This window comes from Sarcophilus harrisii, chromosome 3, assembly GCF_902635505.1.
Source record: "Sarcophilus harrisii chromosome 3, mSarHar1.11, whole genome shotgun sequence".
NCBI classification, from domain to species: Eukaryota; Metazoa; Chordata; class Mammalia; order Dasyuromorphia; family Dasyuridae; genus Sarcophilus; species Sarcophilus harrisii.
Genome location: NC_045428.1, coordinates 259,723,602 through 259,743,832, shown reverse-complemented (window position 1 = coordinate 259,743,832; position 20,231 = coordinate 259,723,602). Strand labels below are relative to the sequence as shown.

The window sequence follows — 20,231 nt, the reverse complement described above, 5'->3', positions numbered from 1 at the left end:
ATATTGCCATATAAATTATATTGTCTCACTAGTTTGACTGGAAGTTAGGATGTTTGGAACCATTTTGAATAATTCTGCCTTTCTTTCCCTACTAACAAAATCTAAAGGATCATGTCTACTATAAGAGATTTCCTGAGAAATATGATTGGGCTCAGACAGAAGGAAAAAGCATCAATAAAAATCTATAACTAGATCATTTCTCTTATCCAAATCAGACAGTCATTTAGAAAGATAAAAATTATATCACAAATAAATATATTTGTCTGAATTTCACCATATTCTGTCTGAAAAGTTTTATAATTTGCAACATAAAAGTAAATAAAAATTATTTGGCTTTTAAGATGTATCAGAAGATTAAAAGGCTGGAAAAGATGGAACAATTGAGAGCTGTCACTAACTTTGTAGAGAAGTTTGCCAGAGCTAGTGGAAGAAATGAAGTTTGCCATAGTTAGTGGAAGAGATGAAGTTTGCCAGAGCTAGCAGAAGAGACAAAGCAGGCACAGAATCCAGATTTCTTGTCTCTCAGTCCATCTTTCTTTCTATCAAACTATTCTGCCTCTTCCTTTCATATTGAGGGAAACAGATTAGACTATCAGCAGTACAATGGTAGTTATAGTCAATAAGGCAATGAATATCTATGGGTGTTTGAAGCCAAAGGCACAGATATCAGAAGTAAAGAAAGGTATTGCAAAGAATACCCTGTCATACTGAGTAGCAATGAGTAAAGGGAGAGAAAAGTTCACTGATAGAGTAAGGTTGAAAGCCTAAAATATCCTGGAAGAAAGTTTAAGTAAATCTTATGTAGTACAATATTAATAGGTTGTCATCTCCTTGCCTCCTCCCCTCCCCCCACCTCGTTCCTTTGGAGTCAGTTCTTAAAATTATGATTAGTATCATTTCTGTTCAACTGTTTTTAAATAGTTACTCTTTAAAACAAATCTTTTTTTTATTTTAAAAAGGGTGTTTATTTGTTTGTTGTTGGATTGTTTCAATTATATAAACCTAAAAACTCTATAAACTAAAAACTCACTGAATGTCTACTTTATACAAGATAATGTGGAGGATACCAAAAAAAACAAACAAACAAAAAAAAAATGAGCTGTGGTCAACACCTTAAAAACTTTTCAATACTGGGAGCAAAAATTAAAAAAAAGGATAGTAGGGGGAAAATATTTGAATTTATTGATATAGTGGAAGAATCCTCTTATGAGGAAAAACATTATGCTGAAAGGATAAAGTTTACAAGATTTATTTTAATAGCTCAAAACTTTTATAAAGGAATAAAAAGAAAGAGCAGCACAACCTGCTACTATGCCTGTATTACCTCCATTTTGCTGAGAAGAAAATGGAGGCAAACAGAGATTCAGCAACTTGGTCAAGATTCCATAGCTAGTAACTATCTAAAGTCACATATCAACCTAGGATTCCTGATTGCAAGCCCAGTGCAGTAGATACTGCCCAAGATGAGATTTTGCTGCTGTTGTTCAAAATATATATAATTTTTTAAAAAAAGAAATAAAACCCTAAATGGAGTTAAAAAGAATCAAACATGATGAAACAACTAAAAACATGTGATTCCCTCTGATTTTTTCATCCATATTTATGGTTATGATATTTGAAATTATACAAAATAAATTTAATCTTTATTCCACATGATAGCACTTTAAAGATTTGAAGATAGTAAGCATGTTTACCTAATTTTTTTCTTCTCTAGCATAAATATTTGCATTCCATCAAAATAATTAATCTCTCCATTCTTTCACTCTTTTTTCTCAACTATATATCTCTGTAGATATATGTCCTTCAAACTCAAGGCAAAAACAAACCAAAAAAAAAAAAAAAACCCAAAAAAAGTTAACATAATTTCCTCCACCAAATTATATTCAGTTCCTGACTTCTCTATTTCTGTTAAGGGCACAGTACAAATGAATGTTTGTCTCTGAGAAATGTACTTTATCCCTGTCAAATCTAAGCACACTTTCTTTTCATAGTTCTTAAAAGAAAATAGTGTAGCTTACTGACACTATTTAAAAAATAATAACCAAAACCACAATCACTATTTAAGTTCTAACAACCTGGTAACAATAGTAAAAAAAATCCTTTAATGTTATTAGTTAGGATGTATGTGCTGGGGAATGTAGATGGCAAAGACTTCAGAGAAAGAGGTTTGTTTAGATGAGAACTAATTTATTAAATACATAGGTAGCATAAGGATAGACAACCCCACAAGGAACAACGTCAGATCCATATGAGTCATGGATGGGACACAAGATAACATAAGCAGATAATGCATAAGTCTTTCTTGGTCTAATGTCAAAATAACTTGCTTTATGCTGGGAAGGGAGAATTTGATGGGCAGGGAGCAGACAATCAAGGCAAGAAAAGCCAGCATCAGATTTCAATATCAAAACCTAGTCAAAAATACAGTTCATCCTATTAAGGGTCACAGAAACTTGTTGATTTTCATCGTCTCTGATGCTTTAAAGCCCACATAATAGGTATTTTAAGTGACTTATTATGAGGTATGTGGGGTCTGACACCCTAAATTTTTGATTACCTCATTTCACCATCAAATCAATGTCAATAAGTCAGTCAAGAAGTGTTTATTAAGTAATTCCTAGATGCCAGGAACTGTGTTTTGGGTGGATCAAGATCTCTATGAATATATCACCAGTTACTAGATGTAATAAAGAAGATTAATGGTAATTGTGAAGAAGAGGAAGAGAAGGGAAAAAAAAATCAAGAGAAAAGGAAGAACAAGAACCAGGAACAAGAAAGCTGCATATAACATTCAGCTTTTTTTTTTTTAATCTTGTTTCTTGTTCTTTTCTCTTTTCCTCTTCTTCCTTCTCCCTCCCTTCTTTCCTCCCCCCCTCCCTCCTTCTTTCCCTCTCTCCTTCCCTCCCTCTCTCTTTTCTTCCCTCTTTCCTTCCTCCCTACCTCCCTTCTTCTCTCCCTTTCTTTCTCCCTCCTTCCCTCCCTTCCTCCCTCACTCTTTTTCTCCCTTCCTCCCTTCTTTCCTTTTTCTCCTTCTCCTCCTCCCCCTCCTCCTCCATTTTCTTCATTTTATTCCTTCTTTTTTGACATTACCTTTAACTTCTCATTCTACATTTAGCAAATAACCATTTGTTCATAGAAAGTCTGATATATGCAAAGCACAATTTCTGGCACCTAGTAAATGCTTAATAAATCCTTGTTAACTGAAAGAGAAATGAAACAATAAAAGGTTCAGGAGTCAAAAGGTTCAGGCCCTTAGAAAGGGCCCTTAAAATGGGTCCTTTAAATCCATCATTAACATAGTTTTAAAGCAGCAGAGACAATGAAAACTCTATAATTTCTTGTGACTCTTAATTGTATATGCTGTATTTCTGACTGATGTTTCCATCTGATCCTGGCTTCTCTTGTCTTGATTCTTTGCTCCCCTTACTCACAAGTGTCCCTTCTCCATCCTAGAGTATATATACACCAAACACAAACATCTCTCTCTCTATATATATATAGTATACATGCACATATGCATATATACACAATACATGTTGTAGTAAATATACATGTGTATATATGTGTATCCGTATATACACAGGTATATTTTATAAATTTACATATGTATATGTGTATACACATACACTTCACACACACATATAGATCTATATCTATATCTATATATATAGATATAGATATATATGAGAGAGAGAAAAAATTTATCTACCTATCCACCCATCTATCTGTTCATATTAGCTATACCATTCTATAAAGGTTGTTTCTCAGTCCTTTCATGTACCACTTACTTTAGCTTACAGATACAATTTAGCTGATTTTCCTTCCATTTTAAGATTTGTAAAGCCTTATTCTTCATGGGATTCTCACAGACTAATTATGTACAATAGGTATTATAATCCCCACATTTACAAATGAGGAAAGGGAGTTTCTTAGATGTTGAGGGAAAAGTTACCCATGGATACCCACCTAATTGGAACAGAGAGCAGAGAGGGATAATTGATCCCAAGTACCCCTAAATCCCAGATGTAGCACTTCATTTGCTCCATTATTATACCATTACTGAAGTTGTATTTTTTGCTAAAGGCAATTTTACTTTGTATTGTTGCCAACAATACAGAAAAGATCCTCTACTGCAAGCTGCTTCTCATCAGGTTGATATTTGTCCATATTGTTATAAAATGTTTTGGTTAAAGTTATGCCAGCCAGTTGGCTGATATTGTCTTTTCTATGACTACAATGATATTTAAAGAAAAATTAAATAAATGTTTTAAGTTCTTTTTATTAAAAAATTAACAAAAGGAACTTATTAATTTAAAAAAAATCCTGAAAAAAATTTGAGAGCAATTCTTGATCAATCGGTGAGAAAAGATTCAAAGAAAAATGAGCATTGGAAGGAAATTAAGCAGAATTTTTACTTGTTAGCTAAAGTGAAGGTACTGAAAAGATATACAAAATTGTGAAACAGCCTCTAAAGAAGGACATAGCTAATTAATTAGGGAGAACTAGAATGATTAATTACCTTATTGCCTTGAGGGTCCAGTTAAGATGAAAGAAGATAAATTTCTTGTGGATTCAGTCAACATAATTTCATGATTTCTTCTAACTGCATGATTCAGCAAAAAATAAATTGGAGTGAAAGAGTTGGGTGAAAGGAGTAAGAGTAATCCAGGATTGAGTATTGGCAAGGCATGATTGGCAACAGGGCAAGAGTTTTAAGAACAGAGAATAGAGTGGAGTTGAAGCATTTTACTGAGAGTTTGAGACAGGGAACAGAAGAAAAGTGAGTGAGAGAGATGAAATGGTAACCCTGATATATAGAATGGAAATAATGAAGAGAATAAAGAAAAAGCTCAGGGAAAGATAGAATGTTAAAAGGTATGATGAGAAAAAGGAATTTAAAGTTTATGAATATGAAAGTAGAACACTAGAGGATGATGGCAAGATTAAAGGCATGGCTGTTTTAGTTTATAGGGCATGAAGCTAAGGCAGCATGAAAGAGCTGGCAATGAAAATTGAGAAGATTGAGCAATAGAGAAGTTAGACTATTTGAAATAGCATCAATATGTATAATAACATCTTTTTTATGAGGGATAGATTTGGAGGGAAGGAGGAATAAAGGGGGAGGGGGGCAAAAAATTGCAAACCAGGCAATGAACTCATTGAGGAAGGAAGAAGAATGCCCTAGGGATTGAAAAAAAAATGGCCATCAGGATCTGGATTGGAAGTGGCTGTGTGAAGGTGTTAGAGGGAGACTGAAAGTATTAATGGAGATGGAAGGAGTATCCTGACAATCCTACCAGGGGTATTAGAAAGTATTTTCTAATTTCTAATATTAGAAAGGTCACAGGTTGTAAGGAAACCAGCGTCATGGACATGGTACCAATCTCAATGGATTTCAGCAAATGGAAAGAGTAAAAAACAAGAGGTTTAGGCCTTAGAGAATTCCTAGCTTCCTTCAAAGCAGTTAAGGTGTCCTTTAGAGTAAGCGAGGTGGCCCAGTGGATACAGTTCTGGACTTGGACTCAGGATGACCTGAAATCAAATCCAACCTCAGATATTCACTATCTGTGGGAATATAAACAAGCTATGTTAATCTCAGTTTCTTCCTATGTAAATTGGGCTAATAATAGCACCCACATTGAAGCTCAAATGAGGAAATACTTGTAATACATTTAGCTCAGTGCTTGACACATAATTGGTACTACATATTTGATGCTTATTATGCTGATGACATAGAATAAAAGATTATTGTGGTCCATAGACATAGAAGAGAGTATCTAAAGTGTTTAAACAAAAATCATTGCCTTAATGAAGCAATCTAAAATATGTTTAATATATTCAATATCATATTTGACCTTTCATCTCTTTTCAGTTAAGCTAAAATATAATTGCTTAGATAGGCTAAAAATATCTACACAAAATGGTACAAATCATCTCTTTTCAGGTAAACTAAAATATAATTGCATAAATAGGCTAAAAATATCTACACAAAATGGTACAAGTCAAAAAAAGTTCCTTAAATGACTATATCTTTTTCATTTTTTGGAAAGAAAGGAATGTCCTAGAAGCTATTTCTTACTAATTTGGTATATTTTTAGAAATCTGAAAGAATTTCTAATGGGTTTTGTCCTTACATCTACAAATAAATGAATCTTCAGGTCCTGAAACATGATTTCTTAAGAAAAGAACATCTCAATTTCATTGTCAACTCATTGAAATAATCCATACATATATTTTCCTTAATAAGGTTTATCAAAATTTTCTGTGTTTTAATTTATTTTTAGGAAATAACTTGGACAAACATTTGATCTATACTTTATATAATATTGTCTCCTAAAACATTAAATAACAGATAACAGTCCATTTGCTTAAACTTTCTGCTCCAGATACTATGAACATTCTGAAAATGGTGATATATTTCAGCTTCCAAGTGTAACAATATTTTGTAGACATTATGCAAATGTACTATGTCCCTAGAAGTATCACCTCAAATGGAATCCCCCTTTTTGCTCTTCTTGTGACTTACTTGCTTTGCTTTTCCATGCTAGCCACCCTGAGGCATTCCCATCGAGAATTGAGGAGATTCATTTGTTCTTGGATTTCATTTTCTTCATCTTCTGAGAGCTTCCCAGCTCTGATCAGTTGGCTTCCCAATTGCAGAACATTGCCAACTCGTCCCTGGTGAGCTGTTAATTCCATCATATAACCCTGCCACAAAAAAAGGCTGACAATGTTGACTAATACCTTTAGGACATTTGAGTTTTTCCCCACATTTTCTTAAAGATTAAATCCTCCAATGGAACTCTTAAAATTTCATTCAATGCTTCTTTTAAAAAGTACATGATTTATAATATGTCTTAATTTGATTCTGAGTTAAACCTGAAGCTATATTAATGATGAACAAATGTAGTTTATACAATGTATTTGTCATTTGGAAACAGCTATGTTTTAAAATAACAAGATCAAAATCAAGAGGCAAGGTTAGGTAATAATAATCTAAATGCTATAACATCATGGATTTGGAAATAGGAACTTACTAGTTTTTAGTCTGACCTATTTTTCAGATGATAAAACCTTGTGCCAGAGAAAGGAAGTGATTTGTGTATATGTATTTTTTTTAATGTGTATATGTATTAAGAAGCAGAATTAGAAGTTGACTCAGAAGCTGTGACTCCAAAATCCTTAGTTTTAATGCAGAAGTCTTAGACCCTTAGTATACAGATTGATGAAGTTCAAAAAGGTGATGATTGCTCTTAAAATGATTTTTTAAAATGCTTTTTTACCTCATGGGTGTGAAACTGTTCTTTCACTTCTTCAACATCTTTTGAAATTTCACCTTGTGCTTGTAAAGTATCTTCAGCAGAGAGAAGCCATGTTAGTACTTCTTCTAAAGCTGTTTGGTAGCTATCCAGGTTTACTTCAGTCTCCGTCAATGAAGTGCTCAAAGACTTGTCACCAGGAACTTCCACATGCTGCACAATAAAATAAATTAGGTTATACAATTAGTGTCTTTTCAAATTGTGCCAGTACATTAAACAATAAATAGAATGAAATATTTAAATTGCAAGAAAAAAGCCATTTGCATTACACAGACATGATTTATAGACATGCATAATTTAAAAAGCTACAAATTAACACCTTTAATAAAATATATTTGCAGAAGTCAATTGAATTCTAGATCAATTCAACATATCTACTAAGTATATGTTGAATTACTGAAGAGTATAATAATATGAGATTTCCTAGATTATCAAGAATATTATAGACTATAGATGGAATTGGGCAAAGGACAGATATCCTTTAAAAGTAAAGAACACACAAGGAAAGAGTTGGGACTTTGAGACCTGATAAAGAAAGATAGCCATGATAGTTGGTGATAACAGTAAACAATTATGTACATTCAACAATTATGAACGTTCAAGAAGGTTCAAAGAAATGGTGGCCTAGAAGGAAAAGAAAGCGAAATGGGAGATGGTAGAATATTAAAAATGTGAAATTTGTACTTATATTTGTCTTTATATTTTGATCCTGACAGTTCTTCAACATTTCCTATGAAGATGACATAAAGTAACAGTCTCTATTTTTTCACCAGATAATATTATCTTTCCTTGTCATTATATAATTATTAGGAAAATTTAATCTTGATAGATAGAATCTTTATCAAAATAATAAGTGCAATCTTCACACAATATTATTTTAGTGAGAACTTTCCAAGAAGACATATAGGAATCACAGGTATTCCTAGGATGTGAGGATCCCAAACAAACAATATGTTTTCTCTAGAACACCGAGTCCTTAAACCAATTTATAGAGTTGAAATGGGGAAAAAACTGAATGTTAATGGCATTCCAAAAGGGAAAAAGAAGTCAGAAGAAAAGATCTTTGAAGCTATATGAGAAAAGGAGGAGAGGCAGTTTCATAGAAGACAGAGACATGGGAGGAAACCTCAGAAACTGTTTGGTATAAACTGGTATAAACATGAAAAGTAATCACTTCTTTAGAATTTCAAAGAAGTGCTCTATTATGAATCCTCCAGCGAAAGAGAACTCAGAACTGCTTTAGTGGATTATACTTTTTAGCACCATTAATTGTTAGAATATTATCCCTTACACTAAATCTAAATTTGCTTTTTTGTAGCTTCCAACCATCACTCCAGAATAAATAGTAGATCTCTTCCATATTTCAGATTTTCAAATACCTGAAGGCAGCTACCATGTATTCTTTGAAACATTTGTTCTCCAAGCTAATCATCCCTAGTTCCTTTACTTGGTTCTCATATGACATGATCTTGAGGCTCCCTTCAGTGCTGATTCTGCCCCTTGGTTGTGCTCCAGCTTGTTAATGCTGGTTTTGTATTGTTTTTTGTTTTTGTTTTGTTTTTTGGTGAATCAGTTGGAGTCAAGTGACTTGCCAAAAATCACACAGCTAGGAAGTGTCAATATCTGAGGCTGGATTTGAACTCAGAATCAGTGTTCTATCCACTGTGCCATCTAGCTGCTCATATTAATGTCTTTTTTAATAATGTTCCACCCATGATGAAATACAGTATTTCAAACATGATCTGACCAGAGACAGTATTACCTCTCTTGTCCTAGACAATGTGCTTCTATGAAGGCATTACTTTTTGTCTGCCTTTTAATAGTCAAATTCACTTATTTTTTTTCACATGAATTATTGTGTAGTCATGCTAGGCAATTTATTTATTTTTGCTGAGGCAATTGGGGTTAACTGACTTGCCCAGGGTTATACAGCTAGGAAGTGTTAAGTGTTTGAAGCCAGATTTGAACTCAGGGTCTTCCTGACTTCAGGGCTAGGGCTCTATCCACTGGACCATCTAGCTGCCCCATGCTAGGCAATTTATAAAGTTGACTTTTTTAATCAAAGTGTAGGACCTTACATTTCTAACTTTTAAATGTCATCGGATTAGATCCAACACTTTATTCTAGATTATTAAAATCTTTTTAGATCCTCAAATTTGTCATCCAATGTGTCAAATGTTTAAGGTGTCTCAAAGTCTATTGCTGGTCACATTAATACAATATAGGTTAGAATTTAGAAAGATAATTAAGGTGGAAGGAATATATGCTCATTCGACTACATAAAGGATTTACTTCATTTTTGTCCTCATTATTTCTTGTTTTTTTTTCTTCTTTCCTTTTGCTTGAATGAAAGACTAAAGCATCTTTGGTATTTTTAGCCCAAATTAAGAGTCATATGAGATAAAAGATGGTAATTGTAGAAGATGGATTAAATAGCTGTAGCTTCTACATAGCTAGATGACTGTTTTGATTGGTTTTTTGTTTGTTTGTTTGTTTTTATTTTATTCCCCAAAGAGCTTCTGACTGGATACAGTAACCTGAGATAAGAAGAATACAAATCATCTGGCAGAAGATACCAATGGCCAACTTCCTTAGAATATCTAGCAAAGATAGCACAAACCAATCATTAATAACTTCTTCCACAGACATCTTTCCAAGTTACAATCCCATGATATTTTTGTCTTATCTTTCTTCCAGTTTCAAACATATCTAATTGCACTATCATCTAATGCTTTTCTCTTCATCTTAACCACAATCATTGTTTAAGAGGTATCCTATGCTCCCAGTGGCATAAAAGCTTTTACAAATTTGTAGCTCAACATGGACCTTTATTTAGGGGTTTAATAAGAGCCTTTACTGCATGCTTACTTTGAAAATTATTATTCAAATAATCTTCCACAGTGCTAAAATGCAAATTGCAACATTACCATTACATTATAATGAATTGCAGCAGGCAGCCATATCCACAGCACAATACAAATTAAAAGCTAAAGTCTTTATGACCTATTTTTGTGTATATATATTCGACATTCATTAAAGAAGAATCTGGGAAATAGCATAGAAGATAAAACCTTAAACCAAGGACATTATTTCTGCTACCCATAAATTCTGCATCCAAATGGGTTTCCATGAAATTATGCACACAATAAAATCTTGACAATAAGAGCTTTAAAAAAGATAATTTCAAATAAAAATTATTTCAAACTGATTATAACATTCTTTAAATAATTCAATTAATCATTATTGATAATCATAAGTTCAAATAAAGCTGAGTTTGATTGTTTCAAAAACATTTCTCTTCTCCTTTTTGTTCCCTTCTTCCCTTCACCCCATTCTTTGAAAACTTAGAACAAGGAAACTCATGAAACTAGAAAGTTCAAATAGCTCAGTGCATGCAAATTTTCAATGGAGAGTTTAAAGAAAACCACCCACATATTTTTAATGCTTACATTTCACAGTATAAAGAAATATAGACAGAAGGGTAGTGCTATATTTTCAAGAATAGGAGTGGAAAAAAACCTATCATTGCTTTAGAATTTTAAGTGCAACTGAACATGTGAATATTTTGGTAATACATTGAAAACAATGAAGAAAGTTTTCAAGATAATTTCAATCATTTATATCACATAGATTTCATTTTCATTAAAAAATACAGTATTAAAGACAAGAATTTCCTCTTTCATGGTAATATGGTCTATTTTCTATAGATCAATATATTTCCTGCTTTTCATACAAAATAAATTTCATTTGTTTTTAGCACATGGGAATATGGTGGCCCAATGGATCTGACATGTTAGGCTTAGTTTAAAAAAATCTGGGTTCAGATCTTCACTTGGTTACTGCTTGACTGAGATACTGAACAAGTCACTTATACTCTGTGTCCTCAATAATTTACTAATTTAAAAATTGATCAGAAAGATAAAGAGTATTAGCCAGTTTAAAAAATACTTAGTTGGAAAATTCAGAATCATATAAACATAAAATAAAATAAAACTAAAAACCATTTACTTATTGATTTTTAAAGTAATATCCAGTCCTAACAATTATATTTAGTTTCTTTTAGCCAAAATTTTTAAAGTTTAAAGGTTGCATCATTGTTTGTATTATACAAGTTCCCTGAAGTCAGGAATGTTGTTATACTCGCAGAATCATGAAGTCATTGAATCACAGAATTTTATTGTTGGAAGGGATCTCAGAAGCCCAAATCATGCCTAAAAATAACACTCACTATCCAACTTTTGCATCAAGGAGTTGTAACCTGGTTTCTCTTTAGGCAGTCTATTACAATTGGGTCATATTTCTTAGGGAATTTCTCCTGACATCAAATCTAAGTTTGCTTGCTTTCAGATTTTACCTACTATTATTGTTTTGTTTGCCAGGATAAGAGAGAACAAATTTAATTTCTATTGCTTAGAACAATCTTTCAAATACTGAAGAAAGCTACCATATCACTTACTTGCCCTATTCTCCCTCAACCCCCACAAAATCTTCAACAGATTATAGCCTTTGTTTTTTCATTTGATCTTCATTTGGCATGAGTTTTTACCTAGAAATCCTTTTTATGCTTATAGATAAATATACCATCAAATTAGTTGGGTTGGGAGCTGGTATCTCAAGATAAGGACAAATTTTCCTCCCTGTCTAAGCAAATCACGAAATGTTTGAAAATGTATTTCTTTATATTTTAATTGATTCAATCAAAGAAGTCTATTTGAAATTTAAAGAGTTAAGATATCATGTCATGAATATGAGGAGTTTGATCTTTCCAGAGTTCAGACCTTATTAGAACTAGTCAGAATTGGCATTAGCCCTTAAGAAAATTTAGTAGTTAGTTAAGATTATCTCACCATAAATGAAAAGCATTTCTCATCCTCCTATATATTTCTGGAATTGTCTCAACCATGCTTTTAGTGATTTTATATATAAAGAGTATATATTCCAACACTTTTATTAATATTTTAAAAATACTTCCATTTAAGAGGACAATGTACATTTAATATAAAAAATAGAATAGTAGGATAAGGACTTATTTGAACACCATGTCTCCCTTGAGACCAACTAACAAGATGTGAAAAGAAAGATTAACAATTATAGCACATTGTACCCAATATCTGTAATGTAACCCAGAGTAGTTTAATTCTTAATGGAGCCTATGAGGCACAGCTTAGACACAGGTTTGAAATTAAAAAGCTCTTTATGAGTAACATCCACATGAACTCAATAATGTTGACAAAGAAATAATAAACATGACAGAGTAAAAACCAGTTCATCTTCTCTGAAAACTGCACAGTGTTTATCCTTAAGGATCCTAGACTTATTGAACAATTTATACTAAGCAAGTGTAACTCCAACTTAAATAACCATCATAAACCAGGACTTTCATTTATGTAATTGTTTCTTTAAGTTAAAGGACATAGGTTGTGTGGCACTGACAATTAAATGTCATCTTTGGAAGAGTTGATATGAGGTACTTAAAGAAGACAATTCTCCTGAGGAGACATAGAGGAGTTATATTAACGGAGGAAAAAAAATATGTGAAAGAATATACTTCTTTGAGAGGAGAAGTTTGTGAGGTGCCTGGAGAATTAAATATCAATTATTAAAGAGTTGGAAGAGAAAAAAAACTGAGTTTAATTTTTATTTTGTGGAAAAGACTTTTTTGATTAGAATTTATAAGAGATTTAAACATTATCCTAAGAAAACAATTATTTAACATTGGCTCCAGTGTTTTAGAAAACTCAGAAGTTATAGTTTTAATAGGATACTAACATTTAGCAATATCTTTTCCTTCTGTTTTTGAAAAGCACAAATGTGAATTAAGCTGTGTTCATTTTTTAGAGTCAATATATTGTTGAAATATTTATCTAACTCTTGAAGCTATTTGTTATCATTAATAAATATATGGCAAGTAGCATTTATATTTGATTAAGTCTGTGAACACATGGTTTGAGAAAAATGAGGAGAAAAATGTTACAGGAAAGTTTTCCTCAGTTTTTTAATTTTATTTTTTAAAATTTGTTTATTTTTAATACACATTGTTTTATGAAACATGTTGGGAGAGAAAAACAAAGGGAAAAAACATAATAGAGATTTAAAAAAAACAGAAAAAAGAAATGGATATAGTATGTGCTGAATTACATTCAGTCTCCATAGTTCTTTTTCTGGGTACAGATGGTATTTTCTGCCCAAAGTCTATTGGGATTGCTTTGGATCACTGAATCACTGAGAACGAAGTCTTTAATAGCTCATCTTTGCACATTATTGCTGTTATTGTGTAAAACGTATTCCTAGTTCTGCTTGTCTCACTCAGCATCAGTTCCTATAAACCTTTTCAGGCCTTTCTAAAATCAGCCTGTTCATCAATTTTTGTAAGACAATAATAGACCCTTACCTTTATATAAGACAACTTGTTCAACCATTACCCAATTGATGGGCATCTTTCCATTTTCCAATTCCTTGCTATCACAAAAAGAGCTGCTATAAACATTCCTGCACATATAGGTGTCCCTTTCTCTCCTACATGATTTCCTTGGGCTACAGACCCAATAAAAAGCAATGTTGGATCAAAGGATCAAAATGAACACTTTAATAGCCCTTTGGTTGGATCATTTTATAACTCCACCAAAAATGCATTAGTGTCCCAGTTTTCTCATATTCTCTCCAAAATTTATCATCATCTTTTCCTGTCATCAATCTGAGAGGTATGAGGTGGTAATTCAAAGTTATTTTTATTTATATTTCTTTAATAAATAGCAATTTGGAGCATTTTTCATATGACTACAGATAGTTTTTATTTCATCATCTGAAAATTATCTCTTCATATCCTTTGACTATCAATTGGGGAATGAAATATATTGTTATAAATTTGCCAAAGTTCTTTATACATTTTAGAAATGAGACCTTTATCAGAAACATTTGTTGTAAAGATTTTTTCCAGCTTTGTATTTCTCTTTTAATCTTTTTTTCTGTTGGTTTTGTTAGTGCAAAAACTTTTTTTTAATTTAATGTAATCAAAGTTGTCCATTTAGACTTTCATAATGTTCTCTAGTTGTTCTTTGATCATAATATCTTCCCTTCTCCAGAGATCTGATAAATTATTCCTTGAAGGTTTTCCTAATTTGTTTATGGTATCATCCTTTATGACCAAATGATGTGTCCATTTTGAGCTTATTTTGGTATAGAGTGTGAGTTGTAGGTCTATATTGAGTTTCTGACATATGATTTTTCAGTTTTTTTGGCAATTTTTGTCAAATAGTGAGTTCTTAATTCAGAAGCAGGAGTTTGGGGGTTATCAAATACTAGATTATTATAGGTCTTGTTATTATGTCATTCATATCTAATCTATTTCACTGATCCACCACTCTTAGTTCTTAGCCAATACTATATGGTTTGGATGACTGATGCTTTATAATATAGTTTTAGGTTTGGTACTGGTAAGCCATCATTCTTTATATATATATATATATATATATATATATATATATATATTTTTTTTTTTTGTCATTAATTCCTTTGATATTCTTGACCTTTGTTTTTCCAGATGAATTTTGTTATTTTTTCTAGTTCTAGAAAATATTTTTTTGGCAGTTTCATTGATAATGGCACTGAACAAGTAGACCAATTTAGGCAAAATTATCATTTTTATTATACTAGCTCAGCCTACCCATGAGCAATTGATATTTTGAAAAATATTTAGATCTGACTTTATTTGCATGAGAAATATTCTGTAATTGTGTTCATATAGTTCTTGGGTTTGTCTTGGCAGGTAGACCACTAAATATTTTATTTTATCTGTAGTTATTTTAAATGAAATTCTCTTTCTATCTCTTATTGATGGGCTTTGTCAATAATAAATAGAAATCCTGATGATTTGTGTGAGTTTATTTTATATTCTGCAACTTTGTTAAAGCTGTTAATTGTTTCTAATAGTTTTTTGGGTGATTTTTGAGGATTCTCTAAGTATATCATTATATCATCTGCAAAGAGTGATAATTTTGCATTAGGAATCTCACAAGGTGCTAAGTGGAATTGATGAGATAATGATTCTTTAATTTACATGTACTTAGAGCTTATTATAATTCCACAAGATTCACACCTTTAAGAGAACATATCTAAGAAAGAGTTCTCAGGGCCAAAGAAGAGAAGCCCACTAGAAGGTCTTGGAGGAGGAGACAGATTAATTCCATCTTCCACCTTTGTGCTGGCTGGAGACTGAAGCAGAAACCTTTGGAATCTGGGAGATTCAGAAACCAGAGCTCAAATTCTCAGAACCAAGACTACAGAAGGCCTCTAAGAAAGCTAACAGGCCCCAGGAAAAGAGACAAGACTTAAAAGGAGGCAATCAAGGATTTGGACTTTAACTCCTGGCTGCATTTCGGGTGATTATACTGAATTGAAACAAAGGCTGCCTCCAGAAGATCTCCAATAAACCTGCTCACAGAGAACTTTATATTTTGGAGAAAATATTACATTTTGGTGCCCAACGTGGGACAAAGAGCCTTCATCTGTGATCCAGAAATTAGGGCGAGTACAACAAGGAAACTTTGTTAAGGGCTAAAATATTATTTCAGCTAAAATGGGACAGATGTTTAAAAAACAGCCTTCTTTTGCTCTTCAAGGAAAATGTGTACAGACTATTGTCTGATTTATGAAAAGCCAAGGTTTGACTATAATTTAGGAGCAGATCACTGAACTTTTAGAAACTGTACAGTACACATCTCCTTGGTTCTCTATGGAAAAAGAATTGGATCTAGAGAAACAGTACACATCTCCTTGGTTCTCTATGGAAAAAGAATTGGATTTAGAGGAATGGAAATTAGTAGGAGAGCAACTAAGTCAATTCTACAATGAAAATGGACCTGACTCAATTTCCAAAGACACACTTAATACATATAATTTAATACAACTGGCTTTAGGAAATTATATAAGTTATAGAATAAGGAAAAAGACAAAAGAGCAGGAGGAGAATCATCTAAATAAATTAGGTGAAAAGGATGAAGAATAGATAAGAATGGAGTTAAGTACAATTCTGAGTATGGTACTTAACAGCAGGAGCATTTCCCTGACCTACTTCCCTCAATTAAGCCTTCATGCGTGGAGGGAGAAGGAGGAGGGGAGAGCCAGTGACATAATCAGCAGCATCTAAGAAGCAGCCTATGACAAGATTACAAAAGGCATTTGTGGTTAAGGCTAAGAGAAAAGGACAGGATATATCTGATTTAACAATAAATGAGTACCCTGTGATTGAAGAGCTTGACTCTTCCAGCCAAAAAAGAAGATACACTCCTTTTGATTTGGAAAAAATTAAGGATTTGAAAAAGGGTTGTACTCTTTGTGGGGCTATATCATCTTATGTTAAAATGTTACTAGATAATTTGGCTTATGAAATCCTAACCCCTAGTGATTGGAAATCCATAGCAAGGACATGTTTAGAATCTGGACAAAACTTGTTGTCTTTTGGAGTATCATGAATCATGTAGGATTCAAGCCCAATGCAATATTTTGTGATTTGTTGATTGACCCACTCATTCTTTAGAATTAGGTTATTTCATTTCCAATTAGTTTTTAGTCTATCTTTCCCTGACCCTTTACTGAATCTAATTTTTATTGCATTGTGCTCTGAAAAGGAAATATTTACTATGGCTGCCTTTCTTCATTTGACTATGAGTTTTTTATGTCATAATACTTGGTCAATTTTTGTTGAGGTGCTATGCACTCTTGAGAAAAATATGTATTCTTTTCTGTCCTTATTCAATTTTTTTCCAAAGATGTAGCATAATTACTAGGATTCTATTAATCTTTCTAATTTCTTTCTTGATTATTTTGGGGTTAGATTTTTCTGATTCTGAGAGAGGAAGGTTAAGGTTACCACTAGTATTGTTTTTCTTTCTATTTCTTCTAGTAACTGGATTAAAATCTTCTCTAGGCATTTGACTTCTCTATCACTTAGTAATACACATTTAGTATCACACTACTTTATTGTTTATGATACCCTTTATTAAAATGTACTTTCCTCCCTTATCTCTTTTAATAAGATCTATTTCTAGTTTTGCTTTATCTGAAAGCATAATTGTTACTCCTGCTTTTTTTTTAAACTTCAGCTGAAGCACAATAAATTCTGTTCCAGCCTTTTACCTTTATTCTGTAGTGTCTTTCTGGGTCAAATGTTTTTTTTTTTTCCTCTTGTAATCAACGTATTATATGATTATATTTTTAAATTCACTCTGTTATTCACTTCTGTTTTATGGGTCAGTTGATGACATTGACATTCACAGTTATTACTAGCTCTGTATTTCTCTCCATTCTATTTTCTCTCCTGTATATACTCTTGTTTTCTCTTTCTACTCGATCTTGAGTAGTGTGTTTTTTTTTAACCTGTCCCACCTACTACCTTATCTTCCATCATCCCTTTCCCCCTTCTCTTACCTTTTGCCTTAATGTTTCTGCTCTCTCTTTTATCTGTGCCCCTCCTTTATTTTCCCTTTTCTCTTTCTGCTTCTTTATAGTTTTAGCTGAATATTGATACCTAATTGAATAAGTTATTCCCTCTTATAGCCAAAACTGAAGACACCAACTTGCAGACAATGCTCATTTCCCACTCTTCTTTCCCTGGCTTGTAATAGGTGTTTTTGCACATCTTGATGCATTCTAATTATCCCATTAATTGTCCACTTTCCTCTTTTTCAAGTATTAACCTTTATCCGCACATTAATGTCTGTTTCTTTGATGTTATCACATAAGAGACGATTCCTAAGAGCACCTGTCTGCTTATGATGCCCCACTCTGTCTTCCACTGTAACAGATACAGTTCTCAAGAGTTACAGATATGGTTTTCCCATCTAAGAATATAAATAATTTAACCATTAAATAATATATATTTTTCTCCTGTTTACCTTTCTATACTTCTCTTGAGTTCTGTGTTCATGGATTACATTTTCTGTTTAATTCTGATATTTTCAATAGAAATTATTGAAATTCTCTTACTTCACTGAAGATTCATTGCCTCCCATGAAAGATGATGCAGAGTCTCACTGGGTAATAAATTCTTGAAAGTAACACTAGATCCTTTGCCTTCTGGAATATGGTATTCTAGGCCCTCTTATCCTTTATTGTGGAAGCTGCCAGATTTTGGGTCATCCTGAGTTTTGCTCCATGATATTTGAATTGATTTTATCTGGCAGCTTGAAGTATTTTTTTCCTTGAGTTTGTATTTCTGAAGTTTTACAACAGTGCTCATTGAAGTTTTCCCTTGTGGGATCTCTTTCTGAAGGTGATTGATGGATTATTTCAATGAATATTTCCCCCTCTGTTTCTAAAATATAGAGGCAATTTTCCTTAATGATTTCTTGAAGAATGCTATCCAGGCTCTTTTTTTTTTTTTTTTTAATTTTGACTATGGCCTTCAGATAGGCCAATAATTTTAAAATTGTCTCTTCTATATCTATTTTCCAGGTCAGCTGTTTTGTCAATGAGATATTTCACATTTTCTTCCATTTTTTCATACTTTTTAATTTGTTTGACTGATTCTTGCTTTTTAAAAGATTTATTTGCTTCCCTTTGCCCTATTATAGTTTTTAATGTGTGGTTTTCTTCAGTTAGCTTTTGTATCTCTTTTTACATTTGGTTAATTCTACTTTTAACAATGTTGTTTTCTTCAGTGTATTATTTTTATTTGCATTTGGCCAATTGCATTTTTAAGGAATTGTTTTCTTCAGGCATTTTGTTTTCTTCCTTTTCCAAGCTGTTGACTCTCATGCATACTTCTTATTTCTTTTTTTTTTTTCTTCTACTTCTTTTATTTGCCTTTTAAAGTCTTTTTTGAACACTTCCAAGAAGCCTCTTTGAGCTTGAGACCAATTCATATCTGAAATTTCCTCTGTAGACATTTTGTGCTCATCTGAGTTGGTTCTTTGGTCTGACCTATCATGTTAATAGCTTTCCATGGTCAAGGCTCTTTTTTATTTCTTGCTCGTTTTCTTTCCTTTTCTTTTGGTATTTCCTCTTTTTTTATTTTTTTAACTTCAATGGTTGAGCTCTACTCTTATGGTAAAGGGGTTACTTTCCCAAACTTCCTGTGCAGTTCTGAGTCTTGGTTTTGAGCACAGGGGCCACTTGTGTCTGCACAGGATAGCATTGTCTGCCCTTTTCAGGTAACAGTCTAGTTTCCCAGTTTGTCTTCTGAGCTGGGACTGGAGGCTTCCCCACTGATCTGCTTCTCTACTGAGCCAGGACTAAGGATTTTAGTTGCTGCTTTGCTGTGATTAAGATCCTCTCACTAACTTTCCCAGAGTCTGTTTGAGCTGGGCTGAATACCTTTTTCATCCAGTGAGACTGATTTGAAGTTTTCCAGTCTAGCTTGAGTAAGAGAGTGTTTTTATTCTGTCAAACTCTCTTCAGAGACTTGGTTTCATGTGGTTTTTGAGGGATATGTGGAGAGATGGAACAGCTTCCTGGCTTTACCCTGCTATCTTGGCTCCAACCTCATCCTTGGCTTTTTATAAATAGTGTAGGGCCTCAAAGCTAATTAAATAATAAAGGAGATTTAGTGTTTTTAACATCTTTTGAAGAAACATAATATATAATATTTTGACATTGAACATAATAAAATAATTAATATTTTAATAAGCTGGCATTAGGTTCTGAATGGAGGAAAAGGTGAGTGTATTTGTCCTCTGAAGTACTCAAAATTTTTGATCACACAATACATTCCTATTCCTTTCTTCCCTCCCCCCCTTCCCATAAAAACATTTTTATGTATGGGGTCTGGTCCATGAATTTGTCTCATTTTTTATTAATTAAAGCTTTTTATTTTCAAAACATATACATAGATAATTTTCAACATTCATTCTTGCAAAACTTTGTGTTCCAATTTTCCCCCTTCTTTTCCTCTACCCCCTCTCCTAGACTGCAAGT

The 20,231-nt window shown here is 32.6% G+C and overlaps 1 protein-coding gene across 9 annotated transcripts in view; it reads right to left on the bottom strand.

The window, feature by feature from the left end:
- The window catches only part of DMD (dystrophin), a 2,285,006-nt gene that overhangs the window by 1,592,850 nt on the left and 671,925 nt on the right, over positions 1-20,231 (bottom strand). For all 9 annotated transcript variants that reach the window (XM_031963631.1, XM_031963630.1, XM_031963635.1 and 6 more), the window contains 2 exons: positions 7,284-7,472; positions 6,527-6,708 (listed from right to left, as the gene is read on the bottom strand). In XM_031963631.1, coding sequence (XP_031819491.1) covers positions 6,527-6,708; positions 7,284-7,472 — 371 coding nt within the window. The remainder of the gene's footprint in view (positions 1-6,526; positions 6,709-7,283; positions 7,473-20,231) is intronic.